This window comes from Globicephala melas, chromosome 9 (genome assembly GCF_963455315.2).
Source record: "Globicephala melas chromosome 9, mGloMel1.2, whole genome shotgun sequence".
Taxonomy (NCBI): domain Eukaryota; kingdom Metazoa; phylum Chordata; class Mammalia; order Artiodactyla; family Delphinidae; genus Globicephala; species Globicephala melas.
Genome location: NC_083322.1, coordinates 16,085,720 through 16,108,604, shown reverse-complemented (window position 1 = coordinate 16,108,604; position 22,885 = coordinate 16,085,720). Strand labels below are relative to the sequence as shown.

Sequence of the window (22,885 nt, the reverse complement as noted above, 5' to 3'; positions counted from 1 at the left end):
ATTAACTTACTTTTAAACTTCTCTCTGAGCCTAAACTAATTTTCATTCCTCTCTTCAAAGCTGTCCTTGAGGGCTTCCTGGTGGCGCAGTGGTTGAGAGTCCACCTGCCGATGCAGGGGCCACGGGTTCGTGCCCCGGTCCGGGAGGATCCCACATGCCGCGGAGCGGCGGGGCCCATGAGCCATGGCCGCTGAGCCTGCGCGTCCAGAGCGTGTGCTCCACGACGGGAGAGGCCACAACAGTGAGAGGCCCGCGTACCACACACAAAGAAAAGCTGTCCTTGAGCTACTATCCAAAGTTCCATGTTGCCTTGTGCTTGTGCTCAGTCTCAGCTTTCAACAGAAGGCATATGCACCATTGAAAAGAATCTGTAAAGGGATGCATTGTTTGGAATTCCTCAGCTTCTCTAGAACAGCAGTTTTCAATCTAGAATTTTCTATCAGTGTCATAACAAGCCTCAGTCCCTCTGCAAATTTGATTCACATGTTTAATTCAAGCAATGAATTAACTAATTTTGAGTTATTAAACCAGCAGCCTGCCTATTTTAGGGAAAAACAAAACAGGATACAGAAAGCCGACTCTACAAATTTCCAACTTCTCAAGATGTTAAGAAAGACACAAGCATCAATTCAAATACAGCTGCCTAATCATATACAACTTTCAGTAGCTCTTCGAGGGTTGCTCCCATTTTCCTTTCACTCCTCTTCCTTGTGAGGACATAACAACCTTTAGACAGAGGGCTTTCTCCACTTTTGCTGCTGTCTGGTCTAGAATGCACTATTTTGTCAGCCCCATTTACTAGATGATGTTGATTATCAATATTGGAGTTCAGTCAAATTCCTGGTACAGAAAAGAAAGGGTGCTGCAGTGCTTATTCAGGTAGAATTTCATTTTAAAAAGTCAAAAGAATGATTTATTCCAGATCATGCTTTGTTTATAACTGTCCAGACCACTTTTCCCTTTTGGCAGGAGGTAGGTTGTGTTAAAAAAAATAACTAAAAGGAGCCACAGACGTAGAGACAAGGACAAGGGTACTAGTTAAATCATTGTTAGGTCTCTTTCCCTCTTAGTCATGACATTTCTCTAGAGTAAGTGCTGTTTAGGATGTGTTTTGAAGAAGGCAGGAGATAGCTTGGCGAACATGGAGTGGAAGTTTGTCCCAGCATCACGAAGAATAGTAGTATTTTTGACAGCCAAAACTGCAAACATATTTACATTGTAATAAGGGCTTGGAAATTCTTTAAGGTTTTCACGCTGGAAAAATTCATGAATTCTCTTGTATTTGTACTAATGTGCAGATCAAATTGCTGTTTCAGCTACTTTCACGCTTATTTACCGTTTGCTTTTAATTTTTTTTCTTTTTCATGAAAGTGCAACTTACATCCAGCGAGGTGCACAAAACGTAAGTCTTAATAAATGCAATGTTATAAGTGAGGCTTTCTTTTTTCAAATATTTTACGTAATGCATACCCGGTAAAGTCGCAATACTGGGCTGCAGTTTTCTAAATGAGAAAAACTCTACACATTGCTTTCAGAATACTTTCGACACATCTTTTCAGATATAATTAAAAGGTCAGTGTAGGTGAGTCAACGGCTAAGTTTTATTTTGTGTTTCTGAACCTGCAGGTGGTCAGGCCCAATGCACTGGGGTGGATATCCACCAAAGTACATTGCACTTTTCTGAAAAATATATAATACACAATCTTGAGAACAGAGTAAAGAAAAATGTCACACAAAGCAAATGGTGAAGGGAAGGAAAAAAGAGAAAGAGAAGGGAGATAGAAATAATAGGAAAGGTTTCCAGGAAGCCTTCTATATTTTTTTCACCCCAATCTGACCAGCCTTTCTTAGCCCTGGCACTTGTCATTGTATTCATCCAGAGTTGTTTTAGGTAGCTGGATATTTCATTAGCAGTTTGTGTGTCCCCTAGATTATAAACTCTTTGTGGATGAGAATGTGTTCTATTTTTTTGTTTGGTCACTCGTTACTCCTTCACTTTCATCCTCCACAGCCCTTGAAGGCAAATGAAGATCTGGTCATAACAGAAATTCAATAAGCTGTTTTAGAATGAAGAAAGAAACAGAGAAAGCTCTGGTTCCCTAGCAGGGCTGCCATTGCTCTCTGCGGCCACCACCCCCAGCATAGCTGCTCATGTAGTGAGATTCAGGAGCTCGTTTTTCAGGAGATCGAGAAAGCTCTCAATATGTGTATTGACTCCTAATGTGTCACTTGAAAGAAAACCTGATTAAAGAAAAAAAAAAGTGGAAATTTACTCCATTTCTGTCTGATGCTGAAAAAGCACCAGCGTGTGGAATGGCAATATCATCAGCTATCAGAGCTGCACTGTCTCCTGGGCCCCGGGACAGAACTCTTCTTTTCCTTTAAGTAAAATTGAAAGACATTCAAGATTTGTAAGGGTCATCACAATATAAGCGAATTATATCATTTACTACATCAGTATCCAAACTCTGTACATTGAAACCTCTCTTTAGAGAAAAGGGACTTTGCTTCCCAAGACTTCCTTAAAAAGTCTCTCCCCAAATCTCTTTTCTATTCTTTATTTTTCTCTCCAGCACCATTGATGGCAGAAGTGATTGATCATTGATGCAGGAATAATCTCAAGCCTATTAACTTCCCATATCAAAGGTTTTAAAAATTAGTGGGACTGATTGAATGTGTAGAAGATCTAAAATAGAGTATAGACTGTACACCTCAATGGTCACTCTTCCATGTCAGGGAAATTACACAGTTAGATTTTAATTTATCAGATTATTATACAATATAGTATATTAATTTAGAAATATATACTACAAAGTTAAAAATAAATAAGCTTCGTTTGCGTTCTAATTGATGATAACATGGTGTAGAATTACCATTTCATTCTTAAGACAGAGAAGAGATATGGGTAAGTCTCCTAGACTATCTACTAGCTCCTTGTTCCTAGTATAGTCTTGTTTCTAATGACAGTCTGATATTTTATTCTATCATCCTTATATTTTTTCCCATTTTTTATAATAGTTGTTATTTTATACTGAAAGCTAGATATCTAAGCATAATATTGTTGAAGTCAACTTTTAATTATCTCAGGACAGACTGTGGTGTTTAGCCCTTATATATGCAATTTAAAATGCTAAAATGGGCCTTATTACTCTATCAGTTGAGGGAATTTCAGGCAACACTGGCGAGGCTGATGATTTTATCCCTAGTGTTTGCTCAATGATTAGGCTGCTTCTTAGAGACCAGTTTCTGAAAGAGAGGGACAAACAAAACCCAGAAAACTGTGCCATTTTTAGTAATGTATTTAAATAGCAGCAGAAGTTAGACATCTATAGAAAGCATATAGATTAAGATTACATTTTAAAAACAAACTTTAAATATAAACATTCATAAATTCAGGCTTATGTGAGTTCCTCTTGACTTCTTGTTCTGAAATTTTTTTATGCAACCACATATCTTCTTTCCCTGGAGTCCACTTGTTGTCAATCATGGGCTCCTTTTTTCCTGATTTTTTAAATTCTTCTAGAAAGCTTTTTTTTAAAAAATTTATTTATTTATTTGTTTGTTTGTTTATTTATTTTTGGCTGCATTGGGTCTTCATTGCTGTGCACGGGCTTTCTCTAGTTGTGGTGAGCAGGGCCTACTCTTCATTGCGGTGCACGGGCTTCTCATTGCGGTGGCTTCTCGTTGTGGAGCACGGGCTCTGGGAACGCAGGCTTCAGTAGTTGTGGCTCGCGGGCTCTAGAGCACAAGCTCAGTAGTTGTAGCACACAGGCTTTGTTGCTCCGTGGCATGTGGGATCCTCCCGGACCAGGGCTCGAACCCGTGTCCCCTGCATTGGCAGGCGGATTCTTAACCACTGTGCCACCAGGGAAATCCTAGAAAGCTTTTTTAATAAATCAGCTTTTGTTTCCTGGTATGACATAGCAGAAAGAATGTGACCATAGGAGTTGGATACCTAAATTTGGACCATAGCCTTAGTATTTGCCAGCTCTCTGATCACAGTCATCTGTAAAGCTGGAAAAGATGATTATTGTTTTCAGAGTATTGTGAGAATTAAATAAAATAATATGCAGAAAATTCTAGCATTTAGGTTACACGTGTATTAATAAATTTATTATTAGCTTATTATGTTGTGGATGCACCTGTGAAAATGATCATTATATATCAGGCATCTTGCCTGACTTGGGCAGAGTGTGGAGAAAACCCCATTTATTTTATCAAATTTTCGCTGTGTATTCAAATATACATTAGAATTTTTTTTTTTTTGGGGGGGGGCCGCGCCGAACGGCATGCGGGATCTTAGTTCCCCTATCAGGGATTGAACCTGTGCCGCCTGCATTGGGAGTACCAAGTCTTAACCACTGGACCGCCAAGGAAATCCCCCATGAAATTTTTTTTAAATCATTTAAGTTAGCATTTTCTCTGTAACAGTTCCAAAAGATCAGTTACTGTCAATGTTAGAACTTCTGTGTGGTTGACATGAAAATTTTGTGAGAAGTTACATATCAATTTACCTGTTTATGTTTTTATGATGATTGCTTTTAGAAAAATGTTTTAATCTTAAATGTCACATATTTTCATGTGCAGAACCTCACTTACTAACTCCTTGTCTCATTGTGAACATCTCCTGTCCAAAGTCACAGTATTGGCCTGGACATGATATCCTCTGTTGTCTAATCCAAAGACCCAACTTGAACTTGGATTAGTCATAAATAAATTATGATAAATTTGGGGGGCTCACACTGGCTGCTAGGTAAAACTGTTCCTCAGACAAACAATGAATATAAATACTGAGTCTGGAGCCAAGTAATTTGCGTTTGAATCTCAATTTGATTCTTAATTATTTGATCTTTAGTTCAATATTTATAAAAAGGTGTATAATAATAATAATCACCTCAGGAATTGCTGTGAAGAGTAATCATGCTCAGCATTTATTGTGTTATTATCAATATTATTATTATCATTGATTATTTAATATTATTAATAACTTAATATCATTGATAATGATAACTTAGTATTACCAGTACCACTACACCCCACATTTCCTCACTCTTAATCTATTTCATACACACACACAATTTTCTGTACTAATAAGAAAGGTGATTAATTTATACTCATTTAACAATATTAAATATTATTTATTTAATGCTTAACATTTATAGATCAGGGTTCCGAGACATTATCTCACTTGATCTTACTACAACTCGAGATGAAAAATAGGGTTGCTATTATTCTTATTTGAGAAGAAAAAAACATAGCTAATAATTAAGAGCAGAGATTAGCACCCACAGCTTTGCCAGGATAATATTAAACCGCTACCTTCCTCACTGCTACATATAGGGACTCAAGTAGTGAAGAAGCTAAGGACACAATTTTTTTCTCTTAAGTTTCTGTAGTATTTTCAGGACTTAGTCATAAACTAACAGTAAAATAACAAATGGATTATTATACGTTTGCCATATTAAGATATTGAGTCCTTTAAAGGTCATCTTCATTGTTTACTTTGTTGTGATTATGTTATTTCATCAATGATATAACAATTATTGCTTTAATAAAATCCTGTGATGCCACATCAGAGGTGAAAACTTTTACAGAACTGTAAACAGCAGAGGTGCCTAGAGCTTTATGAAAGAAAGCTGTTTTCTTTAATAGAAGAGGAACAGTCCTTACGTAGGCTTGTGTATCACGTGAGGAGAAAGGAATGCCATTCTTCAAATACTTGTGCTTGCTTCTAAGTGAATGTTTTCCATTTTTACATATAGCATTAGTATAAACAAGTAAATATTATAACTCTAAAATTTTAGAGGGTACGATAGCAACTAAGTATGTTAACACTGTATAAATTTACTGTTTTACTTGAATAAGCATTCCAGGACCCCGAAATGGAATCTGTCTTAGCTAGCAAACTCTGTTGGGTAAAGGATAATTCTCAAGTGAGGAGAGAAACAGAGAGAGTATCTAACCAAAGGGTAAAGACATTGATTTGAGTTGCAGACATTTACTCACTGGCCTTGAAACCAAGACAATTCACTTAATCTCTTTGTATAGGCTGAGCTTACTTCTTAAGATAAAGGGAATGATAGGACCTGTTCTGTATATTTTATAGAGTTGTTAATATGAAGTGAGGTAACATGTTTAGAGTCCTAAGATTATTTTTTCTTTCAATTATTATTTTTTTTTTTTATTTTTTATTTTTTTTGCGGTACGCGGGCCTCTCACTGTTGTGGCCTCTCCCGTTGCGGAGCACAGGCTCCGGACACTCAGGCTCAGTGGCCATGGCTCACGGGCCCAGCCGCTCCGCGGCATGTGGGATCCTCCCGGACCGGGGCACAAACCCATGTCCCCTGCATCGGCAGGCGGACTCTCAACCACTGTGCCACCAGGGAAGCCCCTCAATTATTTTTTAATTGAAAATTAAAGCATGCTCATAAGCATGAGAATCATGAAGCTTTATGTTATTGTAAAGTTTTAGAATAATAATAGTTATTGTTTTTAGCAGAAATTATGGCAAGAACCAAATCCCTTACTCATTCTTACAGTTTCTTATTTCCATAAAATAAGAGATCAAGCTAGTTTATTTTTTAACTTAAATGTGTTATATATATATATATATATATAAAATTCTCCAGAGGAAGTCACCAAAAATATTTTTTAAATAAAATAAATATTGCTCTATGTTTTATTAAAATGAGTGTGAAGAATAAATTAAAGTGTCAAAAAGGATACTGGGAAAATTAATATTTGGTACTTTTCAATCAAAGTATTAAAATGAACATTTTGAAACATACATATAACTCAATTCTAAAAATATCCATGAACTTATCTAATGAATAGACAAAAGCAAGCTTATAAGCAAGTCAGAATTCTGAACTTACTGTTATATTAGCTAATAAGGAATCATTAGAATAATGATTGGATTAGTGAAATTATTTTGTTCAAATAAATTACATGAATAAACAATTGTATAAGTAATGACCAAAAGCAGTGGTACTGAAACAATTCCACTGATTAGGTAAATAGGGGTTGAATTAATATTATTAATTGTTGATCCTGTATTGATTCAACAGACATTTTTGAGCACCAGTTATATTCGAGGCAGTGAGCTGGATGGTAGGGCTACAAAGACTCAGAAGTCAAAATTCACAGTTTTGTTAGTGACAAAGAAAAATACATAGACAGTGTATCAGTCAGTGTCCTATGGGTCAAAGGTCTAAACAGGGGATCTACGAAAACTGAAACCTGAAAGGCTACTAACTGTAGGAAACAAAGTGCTCAGCCTCTCTAGTAATCAGGGAAATAGAAATTAAGACAAAAAACTGCATGTTGTCTCTCTGGGATTGGCAAGCATTACGAAGTTGCATAATAAGAATTGTTTAAAGGTTATTAAGAAACAGGACTTACCTGGTCAGAGTAGGATCCTCTGCAGCTATCCAAGAGAATAATATGACTGTAGTCAGAAGAAGGCTTATACCCATGCCTTCGTCCAGTGCCTTGGTCCCTATCTTAGGATTATATGATAGGGAAATTTGTAACTCAAGTCCATGACACAATAGGAAAGTTTTAATTTCAGCACCATTTCAAGCAGTTTGAGGCAAACTGCATGCCCATCACTAGAGAAATGTATCAGAAAAGATGCTATGATTTACTCACTATGGAATTATCAGTAGAAGCAATACATTTGAAATAGCTGGAGCAATATAAAAACATAATATGGAATGAAAAAGAAACAGAACAACATCTAAGACACAGTATCATTTAGTAAATTAAGATCATAAGGGCAAAAATGTATATTTTCCAGAGTTGCATATCTAGCCAAAGAAATAGTACAAGCAACTTGAACAAGTTCTAAAGGAGAGACGGGGTAATGGGATGTGAGAAATAACAATGAAAAGAAGGAAAACATTGATTAAATAAAAATAAGAGGACCATGCAGAGACTGATGAGGATGTTGGGTATAGTCTGAGGAGTATAATTTACTCAGCTTTCCACTTGATATTCAAATAACTCTAGACAAACAGGAGAATAAGAGCAACAGAACAATAAAATGATATGAGGCATGCTGTGGAAAAAACAGCTAGGCTAAAAGCTATCAAAAGGGTTTCATAGAGTTGATGATGCCTGAAGGCTGAATAGGAGGCAGACAGGTGAGAAATGTGAGGATGTAAGAATGAGGGGATGCGGGGGAGGTTCTTTGAAGATACGAGACAAGGATGGAAAATGGCATGAAGTTGTAACATACAATGTTGTGTTTGGATAACTGCATGTAATTGCCTTTAATGTGGGATATTTAGGGAAGTTCTGAGATACTTCTGGAAAGATGCAAGGGGGCAAGATTATAAATTTTATCAAGGGTCTAATTCTGTCAATGATACAAGTAAGTAGGGCCTAACATAAGGAAATGGGAGTGAAAATGGGAACAAGGTATAACTTCAGAAGATACTTAAAAGGTAGAGTTGACAGGTCATGGTTGCAGGACGTGTGGGAGAGGCAGGAAGCCAGGAGATGGCTAAGAATTTTAACTTGATGGTAATAGGATTCACAGAGATGGGTAAAACAGAATATGGAGAATTTTGAAACAAAATATGGTAAATTCCATTCCATCAAAACTACTTTCCTAATTAAACTCTTCAAAGTTCCTCCATGACTTAGAGATTAAATTCAAATTCCTTATGTTTTCCTTAAGAAATTTATGATGAGGCCTCTGTCAATGAATTGTTTTAATGTTTCTACGTGGTTTTTTTTTTTGCTATAATATTTCTGAATGGACGTCTTTGAGTAGACCTCTTGCACATTTTTCTAACTATAGCTGAAATATAAATTCCTATATGTAGTATTCCTGAGACAAGTGTTTCTTCAATGTTAAATTTTTATAAATGTATTTACATTTTTAGAGATATAGGTACGGTTCCCTGCAAGGAAATTACCCCAATAACTCCAACCAATAATGTCCAATAATTTTAACAACTGTGGATGAAGAAATGGTTTCCGCTGTTTGTGTCTGCATTTTCTTTTCTCACTCTGTATTACAGTTGTCTATGGGTGACTTGGATTTGGGTGCCTTTGCCTTTTAGGGTGCTTAGAATGATGAGTCAGGGTCAGGATAGTAGGTCATGGAATAACTAAACCACCTCCTATATCCCAACTAATGACAACATATTTGCATTTTTTAATTGTGATGTTGAATATCTTTTCATATGATTAAAATTTAACATTTAATTTGTCTTTCATCTAGCGAGTGTATCAATGTTTTAGATTGTTAGTGTTCTCATCTTTCCTTATTTCATTTCAAAACTTTTTTATATTAAGGACATTAGGTAACTTTTTATCATGTGCTTTTACAAATATTGTTTCCCAATTTTTATTTTTACTTTTTTTATGCAAAAATTTCAAATAATTATATAGTGCTTACATATATTTTTCTTATGGCTTCTGAGTTTTGGGTCTTGTTTATTAAGGCCAAATTCCTCCTAAGTTATTGTTTTTTAAAAATATACTTGAAGATAACTTGCTTTCCAAGAAGAATAATCCATTTCGTTTAAATGCTGTTTGTACTATGAAATAATTTTCTACATGAATTTCAAGGGAAAATCACTGCCCCATCTGTATTTCTTTGTAATTATGGGGACCTGAATAAATAGAGATTTCTCGATTTCAAAATGCCAACAAATAACTTCTCAACAATGCTTACTTTCTGATACACACAACTCATTGATTTTGTCAACTTGGGCCACTTCCTTCAGAGGTTGTGTCCCCAGAAATATGTCATAGCTCATTTGATAAAACTCAACTTTCTTTCCAGTGTCCCTTACGCAAGATTGCTCAATTGTCTCCAGACTTCGATGATATTATCTGAAAATGGTGAACGTGTGTTTACTTAGACACAACAGGGTTGGGCAGCAGAAAGTGCACTCCAGCTTAATAATTGCTCCTTTACCAACCCATCACTGCCACCAGAGCGTATGCCTCTCCCAGGCAAGGACCTTGTCTTAATTATCAGGGAGTACCCAGAGTATATCATAATGCTTAATCATGAGTTACTTAATAGGTATGTGAGGACAAAGTGAATGAGTGAATGATTGAACAAACTAAGGTTCATAGTCTTATCTCTATCATTGACTTGATATGTGACCTTATATAAATTAGTTAATCTTTCTGGGCTTCAGTTCCCTGTTCTGCTGAACAAATATAATTTCTAGCCTGACTGTACCAAAGATTTGTCTGGAAGAACAATAAGATAATAGACTTGGTAGTGATTTGAAAAACAAAAATCAGAAAATTCATATAATCATATCAATATACATTTGATAAATAATTTCTTTTGCAGGATATGGAATATTGCTAACTACATAGAATATGCTATGTGACACTAACTACAAGTGTAAAATGGAGATCAGAAAAAAATAATACTCACTGGGGGGAATGTATTGGCTAAAAGGAGTATCATTATTATCTTTATTATTATCATTATCAGTATTATTATGAAAAACACTTAGAGAAACCTGGTGGAAAAAGTCACACACAATGTTATATGTTTTATGCTTCCCCCATAATTTAGTCCTCCTATTGGTTTATTAATTTTTATGTCTATACCAGAAACCTCCTGATGCTTTGGAAAGTTTTTTGTGTAATTTTGGCTTATTTAGTTCAATTCATCAGTATTATGCTCAGTTAAATTGACGACAGATAGATAGATAGATAGATAGATAGATAGATAGATAGATAGATATTCAGTTCTAGATATGAACATATTCAAAATGTCATCAGACTTCAAATACATGGCCAGCCTGAAAGGATCTTTTGAATCCTTCATTTAAAGTCTTTGCTTTTCAGAGGGGGAATTGAGGCAGGTAGTCACAATAAACTTGTAGGAGAAAGAAGGAAGATTTTGGAGTAAAAATTGTAGTTCAAAAGAGAGCATCTGGTATATTTTAAAGCAAAGTTTATATTATGTATTTGTTAATTTTATTCTATTTCCCTGCAGGTTTAAATGTGTATTTGGCTACTTGGCTACTGATTAGAGAACACAAAATGAATAACTCAACAAACTCCTCTAACAATGGCCTGGCTCTGACCAGTCCTTATAAGACATTTGAAGTGGTTTTTATTGTCCTTGTGGCTGGGTCCCTCAGTTTGGTGACCATTATTGGGAACATCCTGGTCATGGTCTCCATTAAAGTCAACCGCCACCTCCAGACCGTCAACAATTACTTTTTGTTCAGCTTGGCCTGTGCTGACCTCATCATTGGTGTTTTCTCCATGAACCTGTACACCCTTTACACTGTGATTGGCTACTGGCCTTTGGGACCTGTGGTGTGTGACCTTTGGCTAGCCCTGGACTATGTGGTCAGCAACGCCTCAGTAATGAACCTGCTCATCATCAGCTTTGACAGATACTTCTGCGTCACAAAACCGCTCACCTATCCCGTCAGGCGGACCACAAAAATGGCAGGTATGATGATTGCAGCCGCCTGGGTTCTCTCCTTTATCCTCTGGGCTCCGGCCATTCTCTTCTGGCAGTTCATTGTAGGGGTGAGAACTGTGGAGGATGGGGAATGCTACATTCAGTTTTTTTCCAATGCTGCTGTCACCTTTGGCACTGCCATTGCAGCTTTCTATTTGCCTGTGATCATCATGACTGTGTTATACTGGCACATATCCCGAGCCAGTAAGAGCAGGATAAAGAAGGACAGAAAGGAGCCTGTGGCCAACCAAGATCCAGTTTCTCCAAGTCTGGTACAAGGAAGGATAGTGAAGCCAAACAACAACAACATGCCTGGCAGTGATGATGGCCTGGAGCACAACAAAATCCAGAACGGCAAAGCTCCCAGAGATGCTGTGACTGAAAACTGTGTCCAGGGGGAGGAAAAGGAAAGCTCCAATGATTCCACCTCAGTCAGTGCTGTCGCCTCTAATATGAGAGATGATGAAATAACCCAGGATGAAAACACAGTTTCCACTTCCCTGGGCCACTCCAAAGATGAGAACTCAAAGCAAACATGCATCAAAATTGTCACCAAGACCCAAAAAGGTGACTCATGTACCCCAACCAATACCACCGTGGAGGTAGTTGGTTCTTCAGGTCAGAATGGAAATGAAAAACAGAACATTGTTGCTCGCAAGATTGTAAAAATGACCAAGCAGCCTGCAAAAAAGAAGCCTCCTCCTTCCCGGGAAAAGAAAGTGACCAGGACGATCTTGGCCATTCTGTTGGCTTTCATCATCACTTGGGCCCCATACAATGTCATGGTGCTCATTAACACGTTCTGTGCACCCTGCATCCCCAACACAGTGTGGACAATTGGTTATTGGCTCTGTTACATCAACAGCACTATCAACCCTGCCTGCTATGCACTTTGTAATGCCACCTTCAAGAAGACCTTTAAACACCTTCTCATGTGTCATTATAAGAACATAGGCGCCACAAGGTAAAACATCTTTGTAAAGAAAGAAGGTAGTCAAGGGGAGCTTGGCGAAAAGAAACAGAATAAAAGAGCTCCTAGTTTTCAGATCTCTGCCATTGCACTTTATAGTCTTATCATGGAATGTGCAATTAAGGAGCCCAACAGTGACACTCGTATGGTGCCTATGCTCCAGTTTGAAACTTGCACCTTATAAACCCTGTCAGTTTAGGAGCAAGGAGACCATTAAGGAGACATGTTGGAACTGTGGATTTAAGAAATGATCTGTGCTTTCTCATACTCTCTTGAAGAAGGGCTTCTGAATCTATAATTTTATCTCTGCACAAAAAGAATAATAACCTCACTCCTTTTTTTCATTTTTTTGTTCCCAAGTGTCCATATGAGGATGAAATGCCACAGTTACAAACTAACCTGGAGCGTTTAAGATAAAGAAAGCCATTACACAATGGCGAAGTGAACAAAGAAGATCAAAAAAAGGATGTAGAAATGGCCTCCGGAGTGTTTAACATATATTATTCTCTTGTTTTGGTTTTATGTGGAGAATTGCAACATAATAAATGCTTATCTTTTTTTGCCTTTCCCTTTCCCACCATCAAAAGAGAGCAAACAAACAAAAACAAACAAAAAACTTAATTACATTACATCATTATTTTTCTCATATGGCATTGGTTTTTATACTTCCCTGTTTTACATTGTGTAAGGGCAAAATCTGCAGGACTTTCACTAAATACGGAGACAGCCATGAAAAAGGGTATTTCACCCCTGCCCACTGTGTCTTTTGCATTCTTTGGGGGTATAAAACCCTATGAGGATTTAGTTCACTTATGATTCTTCATGTGAAATATTTTCACCAATCTGGTTTTCTACTAAACTAGGCTCTTATTTTAATAGAATAGCCTACGTAATATATAAATATGCTTGAGAAACCAAAGTCATTTTTTAAATTGAGGTTTCATCAAATTGAACAATGGTCATTCTTGTTGGAGAAAGTTTACTGAGGGCGGGTGAATTTTGAGATAAGAAAATAGAAGATGGAAAGGGCATCCTGTTTCAACCTGATCTGCCTAACCTGTGTATGACATGCTAACTTGTAAACATGAACTCCTGGCCTTTGTCAGCAGGAAGATGCTGCTTTATTCATCTGGAATCTTAAATAGGATTAACTTATTCACGTGGCACCAATGACTTTTGGGTCAGTCCCAAGAGAATAAGACCTTCTCCTCAATGCTTGCTAAAGGATGATATTCAACTTACAGATAAGTGAGGTTTATAACCATCCTATGACCTATGGAGGGAAAAAAAATAGAGTAATTAAAAAACATATACTGAAACCACCCTTTTTTCCCCTCAAATCATCAGTTCTCCCTAAAATTTTTTAACTTCAAAATTCTGTCAATAGAAGTAGTAATCTTTATGGCAGAAATGTTATGGATACCTAAACAGGCCAAGTGAGCTCAGCAAAATCTGAAAGAATATAAGTGGCTGCACCTGTGCCACTTCTCACCATTTTTAAAAATTCTAACCCATAGAAGAGTCACATCAGAAACGATTACCTAACGGCGCTTTATATAAATCTTGTCTATGTAAGACTTTTTATTGGTACCCCAAATAAATATACAATTATATTGACTCACACTTAGTTATTTTTACCCCTCAACTTTTTTTTCTTACTATATTTGCTATAGTCTTCCAATCAGATTTTTTAAAGATGGCCCAATCAATAGAAATCAAATTTATAAAAACCCTTTACAAATTTTACATTTTAGATTTATGGGCTTTATGATAACTTGACCAGTAATATCCATGTGAGTTGCATGATGAATTTGTCAGTATTAGACTTTAGCACTTCAATTAGAGTTATTTTGTGTGACTTGCCTCACTGATGGCATCTCAAAACTTTGGGGAGCTGAAAAAAAAGCACAAGGCAAATAACAACAAAAAAGAGCAATTAGTAAGAAGCAAATTGCCAATAATTTTTGTATATAACTTATCCTTTATAAAAATAACTTCTTGTTTCAACAACTTCAGTCATCCTTCCCCAACTAAATCTTCTATTTATAAACATACAGCATCAGTTCATACAGATATCTTTATTCTACCTTAATGTAAACTTTTACATTTAAGATCCATATTTATTTTTATTTTGTTTCTTCAAGTCAACGTATCACTTTAGTTGGGATGAACTCTTTGGATTCAAGGATTGAGGATTCAGGATTTGAGTCCTTTTTTGCCTTCTCTAGCAGTCCAGCTCATCGTGAATCCAACTGCCTCTTACTCTCCATTGCCATCACATGCTCTCCTTTCTTCCTTCTATTCTTGATCTCCACCGTATCTACCACAACCTTATTGAAAGAGAAACAATCAAAAATTAAAGAAAGGAATTGAATATAGACTGACACATCATGGAAGCTTTGTAAACCGGAATCAGAAAAATGGAAAGAATACTGAAAATAGTAGATGATTAGAAAGATATGGAGACTGCATCCAAAGGCTTGCATTAACTATTGCTGGATTTGTCTATTTCAGTGGCTCCCAACTAGGGACCATTTTTCCTCCCAGGGGACATTTAACAATGTGTGGAGACATTGTTGGTTGTCACAACTTGAGAGAGGGCTATTGGCATCTAGTGAATATAGGGGCCAGGGATGCTGCTAAACGGCTTACAATGCACAGGATAGACCCCACAACTAAGAATTTTTTGGCTCAAAATGTCAGCAGTGCCAAAGTTGAGAAGCCCTGGCCTATTTTAAGGGATTCGAGAGCTTGCTTTATATAAGTGGGAAAATAATCCTGTTTAACTCTTAGAATATCAATGCAAATTGTTCATCTGTTTGAAAAAGGTTAATGTTCACCAATCATGTATCAGACACACTGTCATCCGTTGAGTCTGGTGTATTTGTAATTCACAGACTGGGAACACAAGACACATCTATATAGCCAAAATCACCAGACCATGCACATAGCACATTGTTTCCAACATCTTAATGTCCACTTACGATTGCCACAGTGTCCAGTCAATTGAAGTTGAAGTAGTTGGCTATTAAAATGGTTGCAGTTGATATGTTCACTTTCTATTGGAGCTGCTATTTTTCCTGTCAAAAACCTTAACAGCCTCTTTCAGAAACATTATGATTCATCTCCTTTATCTTCACTGGAAAGGTAAATATCTGTCAAGAACTTCTTCTTTCCTCATAGCAATAATGTAAATATCCCAGAGCGGTCTTCTAAGAAGAGGAATTTAAGAATGTGAAAAAGCTAGTTCATTTCTTGAAAAAAGAAATGATTGCCTTTTTACCAGTTCATCATTAATTTAATGTCAGCTCCCAAGTGGTAGGACAAAGTCATCAGTATAATAAGCCACATAGGTAAGCTTTCTGGTTTGAGTGTCAAAGCTGCAGGTCCCACATACTCCTGCTCTTTTTCCATTCACCACTTTTTTGACCCTAAACATCTGACATCGGGAGAGACGGGAGTTCAAAACGATGGCAACATATACTTAGAAATGCAATCTACTTTTATTTTCTCCTACTTAGTTCACTGGTAGTTGCCTTTTCCCCAGTTTGATAGTATCCCTTTCAACAATCACAGCACTGGCGTTGCAAATAGATTAGGGAAGCACCCAAAGCTGGATGAATTGTGCAAAATGTATGTTCAGCATGTATATATAATACCATGCCTCTTAAATATGCTTCTCTTAAAAGGGTGCACGCTACAGCATGAACTGTGTGCATATTTGATGTATCTTCCTGGAATATGCTGTATGCTTAATATACATATTCTATAAATAGAGTTATAAAATGTATAATAGAAATACATATTTCTGTATGCAAATAAATATATTATACACAAAGTCTGAGTATGTAATATGGTATATGTTGCTTCAGAGTATCAAAAGTAGATTTTATACACCCAATTTTGAAAGAATTACTATTACACTGTGTCATAATCTTTGGAAACATAGCACTTATTTTAAATATCTCTTGGAGGAATATATTAATAAATCTTTGGTGTCACCCCACGTGACAACAATGCTTTTTGCCTCTGTGTTCCTGACAGTCCTCTAACTAGAATCGTCCTGGCTGTTTCTGTTCCAACAGCTGTGTTGATCTCACGTCTGATTGCCTGATGAGATTGCAACCAATTCATTGACATACAGCTTCGCTCTCCTCCAAATTAACTGATTTTTGTGAAATAAAAAATAATCATACTGGGAGGAAGGGATGACCTTCAGAATGTTTTACACTTTGAAAAACAAGGAAAAATTGTACAACCACTGTATGTTACAAACCACTCTTTTCAGTTTGGGGCCAGTACAGCATCCCATACATTAAAGGCCAAAAATTTTTAGTGTAGTATGACATTGAAAGTTTCTCCAAGAAATTATAAAATATATGGTTTGTTTCTAAGTGTCCTACATTTTCTCCATAGCAGTTATCATCCTTTCCTTGTTGTCCACTCAACTACCCACATTCCTCAGAACATTTTCTTTGGTCCATTAGCACAAGTCCTTACTTAGCAAACATTGTCATGGTGTTAGCTGATAGTGGGCATGCAGTCCCAGGAGATGCTTGCATTTTAATAGAAAAAGCATAAACACTGAACATTTGAAAGATTCCTTTAGATTAATCTAAAGATAATCTTTAGATAATCTTTAGACACCAATGCATGAAATGGGAGAGACTCTTTTCAGTGAACTCTAGTTTTCTTTGAATTTTATGATGTTTTTGGAAGGCTACCCACTTCCGAAATTTTCCCTTTTATGCCACAGTCCACCCTTGTGAATTACTGTTCCTTATGTAAACCAAAATCATTTCTAGCAAAAAAAAAGAAAAAATTGCATTATCTGTCAATTCTCATTAGTTTATTATTGTCCCAGTGAAACGTTCTCAATTCATTTTTTAGAATTTGAATTGAATACTGTATTGATGAATTGTCAAATGCTGTTCCTGACTAGGTGGTTGGAAATACTGAGAGGAGAAAAACATCTTGCCATCATAATGGAAGAAGTTTCCACTTTATAATATATGTCAGTCTTTTTCACCCAAAAATGGAGGAAGCACAATGTGGTAAGTTGTGGAATATAGATAGATATTTATTAAGTAGTGACATTCTAGAATATCTATTCTTTGGCTTCTTAAACACACACACACACAGTGAGTCATGGGAAACTGTGAAGGAAAAAAGACACCCATCTTCTGTACTTGCATTTACCCAGCAGCTCATCTGAATCCTTAAACTATACATTTACTGAAAATGTGGATATGTTTGGAAGTAATATTGAAGGATTTTTTAAATGAGTATTGTTTTCAAGTTATTATTATAAGATAAGGGATGGTGTTAGTGAATATCTCATCCACTTTTTTTTATTTCTTGGCCACACCCTGCAGCATGCAGGATCTTAGTTCCCTGACTAGGTGTCAAACCCATGCCCCCTGCATTGGAAGCCTGGACCACCAGGGAAGTCTGGTGTTAGTGAATAAATTGTGTCTGTGTCCAGAAAGAATTACAATGGATTGCAGAGGTGGATAATTTAAATCTGCGTAATTGTTGGACTATTTGTATATAAAAATGCTATAATTCACTTTATCCTTAATTATTTTCAACAAAGTAGTTCTTACTCTCCTTACTGCCCTTGTATGTAGGGTGGGTACTTAACATTTGTGACAGTATGAATATCTTTACTAGGGCCATATTATATTATGCCTTACATCAGAAGTTCTCAAAAACTTTAGCCCACAATAGAAGCACCTGCAAGTTGTTGGGCGCAATTAGTAGATCTGAGGTGTGATCTGAGAATCTGTGTTTCAAATAAATTCCCAAGTGATCCTGATGTGGACCACACTTTTAGAACAACTGATTTTTTTTTTAACATCTTTATTGGAGTATAATTGTTTTACAATGGTGTGTTAGTTTCTGCTTTATAACAAAGTGAATCAGCTATACATATGCATATATCCCCATTATCTCCTCCCTCTTGAGTCTCCCTCCCACCCTCCCTATCCCGCCCCTCTAGGTGGTCACAAAGCACCGAGCTGATCTCCCTGTGCCATGCGGCTGCTTCCCACTAGCTATCCATTTTACATTTGGTAGTGTATATATAAATCCATGCCACTCTCTTACTTCGTCCCAGCTTACCCTTCCCCCTCCCTGTATCCTCAAGTCCATTCTCTACGTCTGCGTCTTTATTCCTGTCCTGCCCGTAGGTTCTTCAGAACCTTTTTTTTTTTTTAAGAGTCCATATATATGTGTCAGCATATGGTATTTATTTTTCTCTTTCTTACTTCACTCTGTATTACAGACTATAGGTCTATCCACCTCACTATAAATAACTCAGTTTCGTTTCTTTTTATGGCTGAGTAATATTCTATTGTGTATATGTGCCACATCTTCTTTATCCATTCATCTGCCCAGCAAACTGGGCATTTAGTTTGCTTCCATGACCTGGCTATTGTAAATAGTGCTGCAATGAACATTGTGGTGCATGTGTCTTTAAACTATGGTTTTCTCTGGGTGTGTGCCCAGTAGTGGGATTGCTGGGTCATATGGTAGTTCTATGTTTAGTTTTTTAAGGAACTTCCATACTGTTCTCCATAGAACAACTGATTTTTATAGTCTAATGAAAACTTTTACCAAAGCATTATGATAATTAACAAGGCATCTATTAAAATGCTATCCACAGGAAAGTTTTTCTTAGACATAAAGTCTATTGCTTACTTATAAATAGGGTCTTCATATTTTCTATCTCTTGGGAAACTTTGAGTGCCATGATCTTAACATCAGAGCTTAAAAACAACCATACTGATACATTTACATGAAGATAAATCAGCATATTAAAATTTAAAGATAAACACAGCAGATGCTTGAATTCTATGATATCTCCAATAAAAGCTACTTTAGACATACGCTTTACATGATGTCCATCATATGTTTTTGCACAGATCATGTATGCAAACACATTCTCCTCATATGGGTATTCAGAGTAAATCATTCCATTATTTCATCATTTGGAATTAGTGGTAATAAATTGGCAATTTAGAAGTAATTCTTCAACCTCTTCTTAATACACACATGCACTCACACATACTCAGGCATATAAACACACATGCACACTGATAAACAGATGCACATACAAATACACGTATGCATACAAACAAACAAGATTCACCATGTATATCTTGACGGTGCCCAGAGGCATAATCTTTCTACTACTTCCAAAAACATGTGGAACTCTACTAGAGAAGGTGTTGAACCCTCAGATCAGCCACATGATATTGAGGAAAAAATTCATCTGTCTCCTCTGGGCTGTGGCCAGAAAACTGCAGGATTTTCTCATAGCCTTTAGGATCATATAAGTCTTAGCTTTGTGTCTGCCACCAATACATCCCAGTCATCGGAAAGCCATCTCTCCAGTGCATGCCAGTGGTTACATGGGATTGTGATGAGAAAAGATGCCTGAAATACATTATAACACCTAGAAGACACATCTGCAAATACATATCGTCATGATGGGCGCCACCAGACAGTCTACATTGTACAATATGATGCTTTTAATACCAGTGTGACTATCTAGAGAGCTGAGTACAAGAAAAAAGTGATAACTTCTCAGCACATTCCTTCCAAAAATCCCTCTCAGACATTCTTTTCAGGTTTATATCTCTTTATACCTCTGAATGGTATAAAAACTTAGGATTGACATTTACTTCAAATATGCAGCAGATGGTCAAATAGTCAAAATGTCTGGTGTCCTGAAAAGCAAATAAGTCTGGAATGCAAGGCTCATCTTACAGAAAAAGTAAAATTATCAACCAGATTATTTCTACTTTTCTTGGGAGTCTCACTATTCTGTTTATGAATAAAGGAGTACAGGAGGTCATTTAAAGACCAGATATTAAATGGCTGAATAAAAACATTTTACTTTTTCTCAACCCTACACAGAAGCAATAATCTAAAAAATTTTTTACTTAAGCAGAAAAAAATAACCATAAGGAATAAAATTAAGAATGAACCAGGAGCAATAAAAATAAGAAATCCCAGTGAGGGGGAAAACAAATCTTACCCCTAAGCTCTCTCAAAGGAATAACAATACCTATTTAATAGAAATTCTTTTCTTTTTCCAAATTCTTTGTATTTTTTTTGTATGGCGCTCATTTTTGATTTTTGCTGTGGTTGACATTGCTACTCCAGAAAGCAAAAAAAGAATTTTTGAAAAACTGCTGATAATGACACATATGCTTTAAATATCAAAACAAAACAACAGCAAAAATATGGACGAAGGGCAGGAGCTTAGCTGTAAATGAAATAAGTGCTGTGTAGAGGATGGTTTCCATTTGTAATGATTTCTGAACAACATAGCATCGATTTCCCTCTGTGGTCTTGTGGGCCCTCCCTGTTCACGAGGTGGTGGACACCGGCCCTCAGTCACCCTGTGAAGAGGTCTGGACATACTGATGTGCTGTTTTAAACCAGTTGTTTTAAGCGAGGCCCTGTGGTGGGGACATGAGCGGGCACGACCATCAGCTGGGAATTTGTCATGTTTAAGTATTGGACCTAAATCTGGAAGACAAAGCCTGACAAGCCTTTTGTTGAAGACGGTGTGTGAGAAGCTCTGCATGATCACAAACTTGGGAGGACAAAGGAAGAACAGAATTATTGGACATTTCAGACATGATGAAAAAGGGAGCTGAAGTTTATGCTCAGTGTGCACGTGTCTCTGAGGAATCCAGTTTTAACAAATAGTCTTCCATGGCCATGTACAGGTTAGTTTATGTAACAGGCAAACTAGGATTATAAGATTACATTAGCTTTAACGATTCCTGAAAACCTGTCATGACAAAGGAACCTGGTATCTTTCTTGTCTCCACTGTGTTGCTTTTTTATTTAAGAGTGAGAAATCTAACATTCATTAGAAAGAAATACACACATGGTGTAAAGTCTTAGTCTTTTAAAAAATCTTATATTAAAATACAGTTACTTAAATGTATGTGAATTCCAAATCCCATAGTCAGATTGCTTAATAAAGGCAGTGCACACACGAAAATAGCTGAAGACTGTATATTCTTAGAAAACATATGTTTTAGTCTATAAATTAAGTGTAATTCTGATAGGGTTTTAGCCATATATATATATAACGTATACTATATATATATATATTGTATTGCTATAAATTACATATATTTATATAGGTCTGTATAATCATGTATATATTACACATTTTATTTATAAAAGGAAAAGAGGTGGTAGTAGGAATTTAATGGAAAGTGATTCACAAATACAAGGAGTGAGGCATGAAGCAATGGAAAATATTCAACATACTGAAGGAGTGTTGGCTTAAGTGTCGATGAGGCATGTGTACAAAGACATTTCAATTTCCAAATTCAGTGCTGAGGAAACAGTGGTGCCAAATCCCAGAAATACTTAGAAAATGATAACAATTACATGCTATGTCCTTGGATGTGTTTTGGCCAAGCTGTATTCTTAAACGGAGCATTATACCAGTCAGAAAACTCAACAATAAAATATTTTTCTCATATGATTCATCATGTTTAGAATACACTTGTGAACATTTTGGAAGTCAGATTCTAGGTACTCCTTGGTATTCTTTAAGAAAGTATACCAACTAGGGCAAGTTCCTTACTTGATAAAGTGCTAATTTCAATACAAATTAGTGTGAGGTCTATCTAGCTCTACCCTCAAAATTTTTTATTTCACTTTCTCTACCACATGAAAAACTTCTCCAGAGCACTTTTTCTATCCACTGCTTTCCATTTCTCAAATATCTAAAATATTGCATAGAGGGGCTCCAGGTGTGCTCAGGTTTCTAGAAATACTTGCTGGGCCAAGTATGTAGGGAAGCTTTCCTCTTTTTTGCGCTTTCTCCAAATGATTGACTTTGAGACATTGACCTGGAATTCCTTTCCTCTTTCCAAATAAGGAGAAGCAAGTCAAATCCCACTCAAACTACTGCAGAATGTTGTCAAGTCTATATAAGAAGTACTGCAGTGAATGGGCTTAGAGATGACTGTGTCCTTGGCAAAGAGGTGCTGCTGACTCTAGCCCCAGGAAAGGATCCATTCAGACATTTTCCGACTCAAGTTTTTGATAAACTTAGATTCTTCATTTCTCAGGGTTGGTCAGAATGTCTTTTGCCACCTATTCTCACCTCCATCTAGAAACAGGCATTCTCTATAGCCTCCCTGATGGTCATTAAGTATTAGCTTCAGCTTTCCCAGCAATGGTCAGTTCAAGTTCCTCAAATACGTACTTGGCTCTCTCTTATCTCATTATTCTCCCCAAACACGATCTCATCCATAACTCCAGCTTTTATTATCCCCTTAAATGTGATAAGACATAAATATTATCTCCATCCCGTTCATCTCCAGTGAACACCAAACTTGCATATCCTATTGTCTATCTACTTCAGAACCCCTCTTGGATATCTCAGACTTACCTCAAACTCACCAGATCCA

The 22,885-nt window shown here is 36.6% G+C and overlaps 1 protein-coding gene across 2 annotated transcripts in view; it reads left to right on the top strand.

Moving 5' to 3' along the window:
- The window catches only part of CHRM2 (cholinergic receptor muscarinic 2), a 157,756-nt gene extending 141,415 nt beyond the window's left edge, over positions 1 to 16,341 (top strand). For both annotated transcript variants that reach the window (XM_060305266.1, XM_030853929.2), the window contains one exon: positions 10,982 to 16,341. In XM_060305266.1, the coding sequence (XP_060161249.1) occupies positions 11,029 to 12,429 (1,401 nt within the window). In that variant the 5' untranslated portion in view covers positions 10,982 to 11,028 and the 3' untranslated portion in view covers positions 12,430 to 16,341. The remainder of the gene's footprint in view (positions 1 to 10,981) is intronic.
- Positions 16,342 to 22,885: the final 6,544 nt, after the last annotated feature.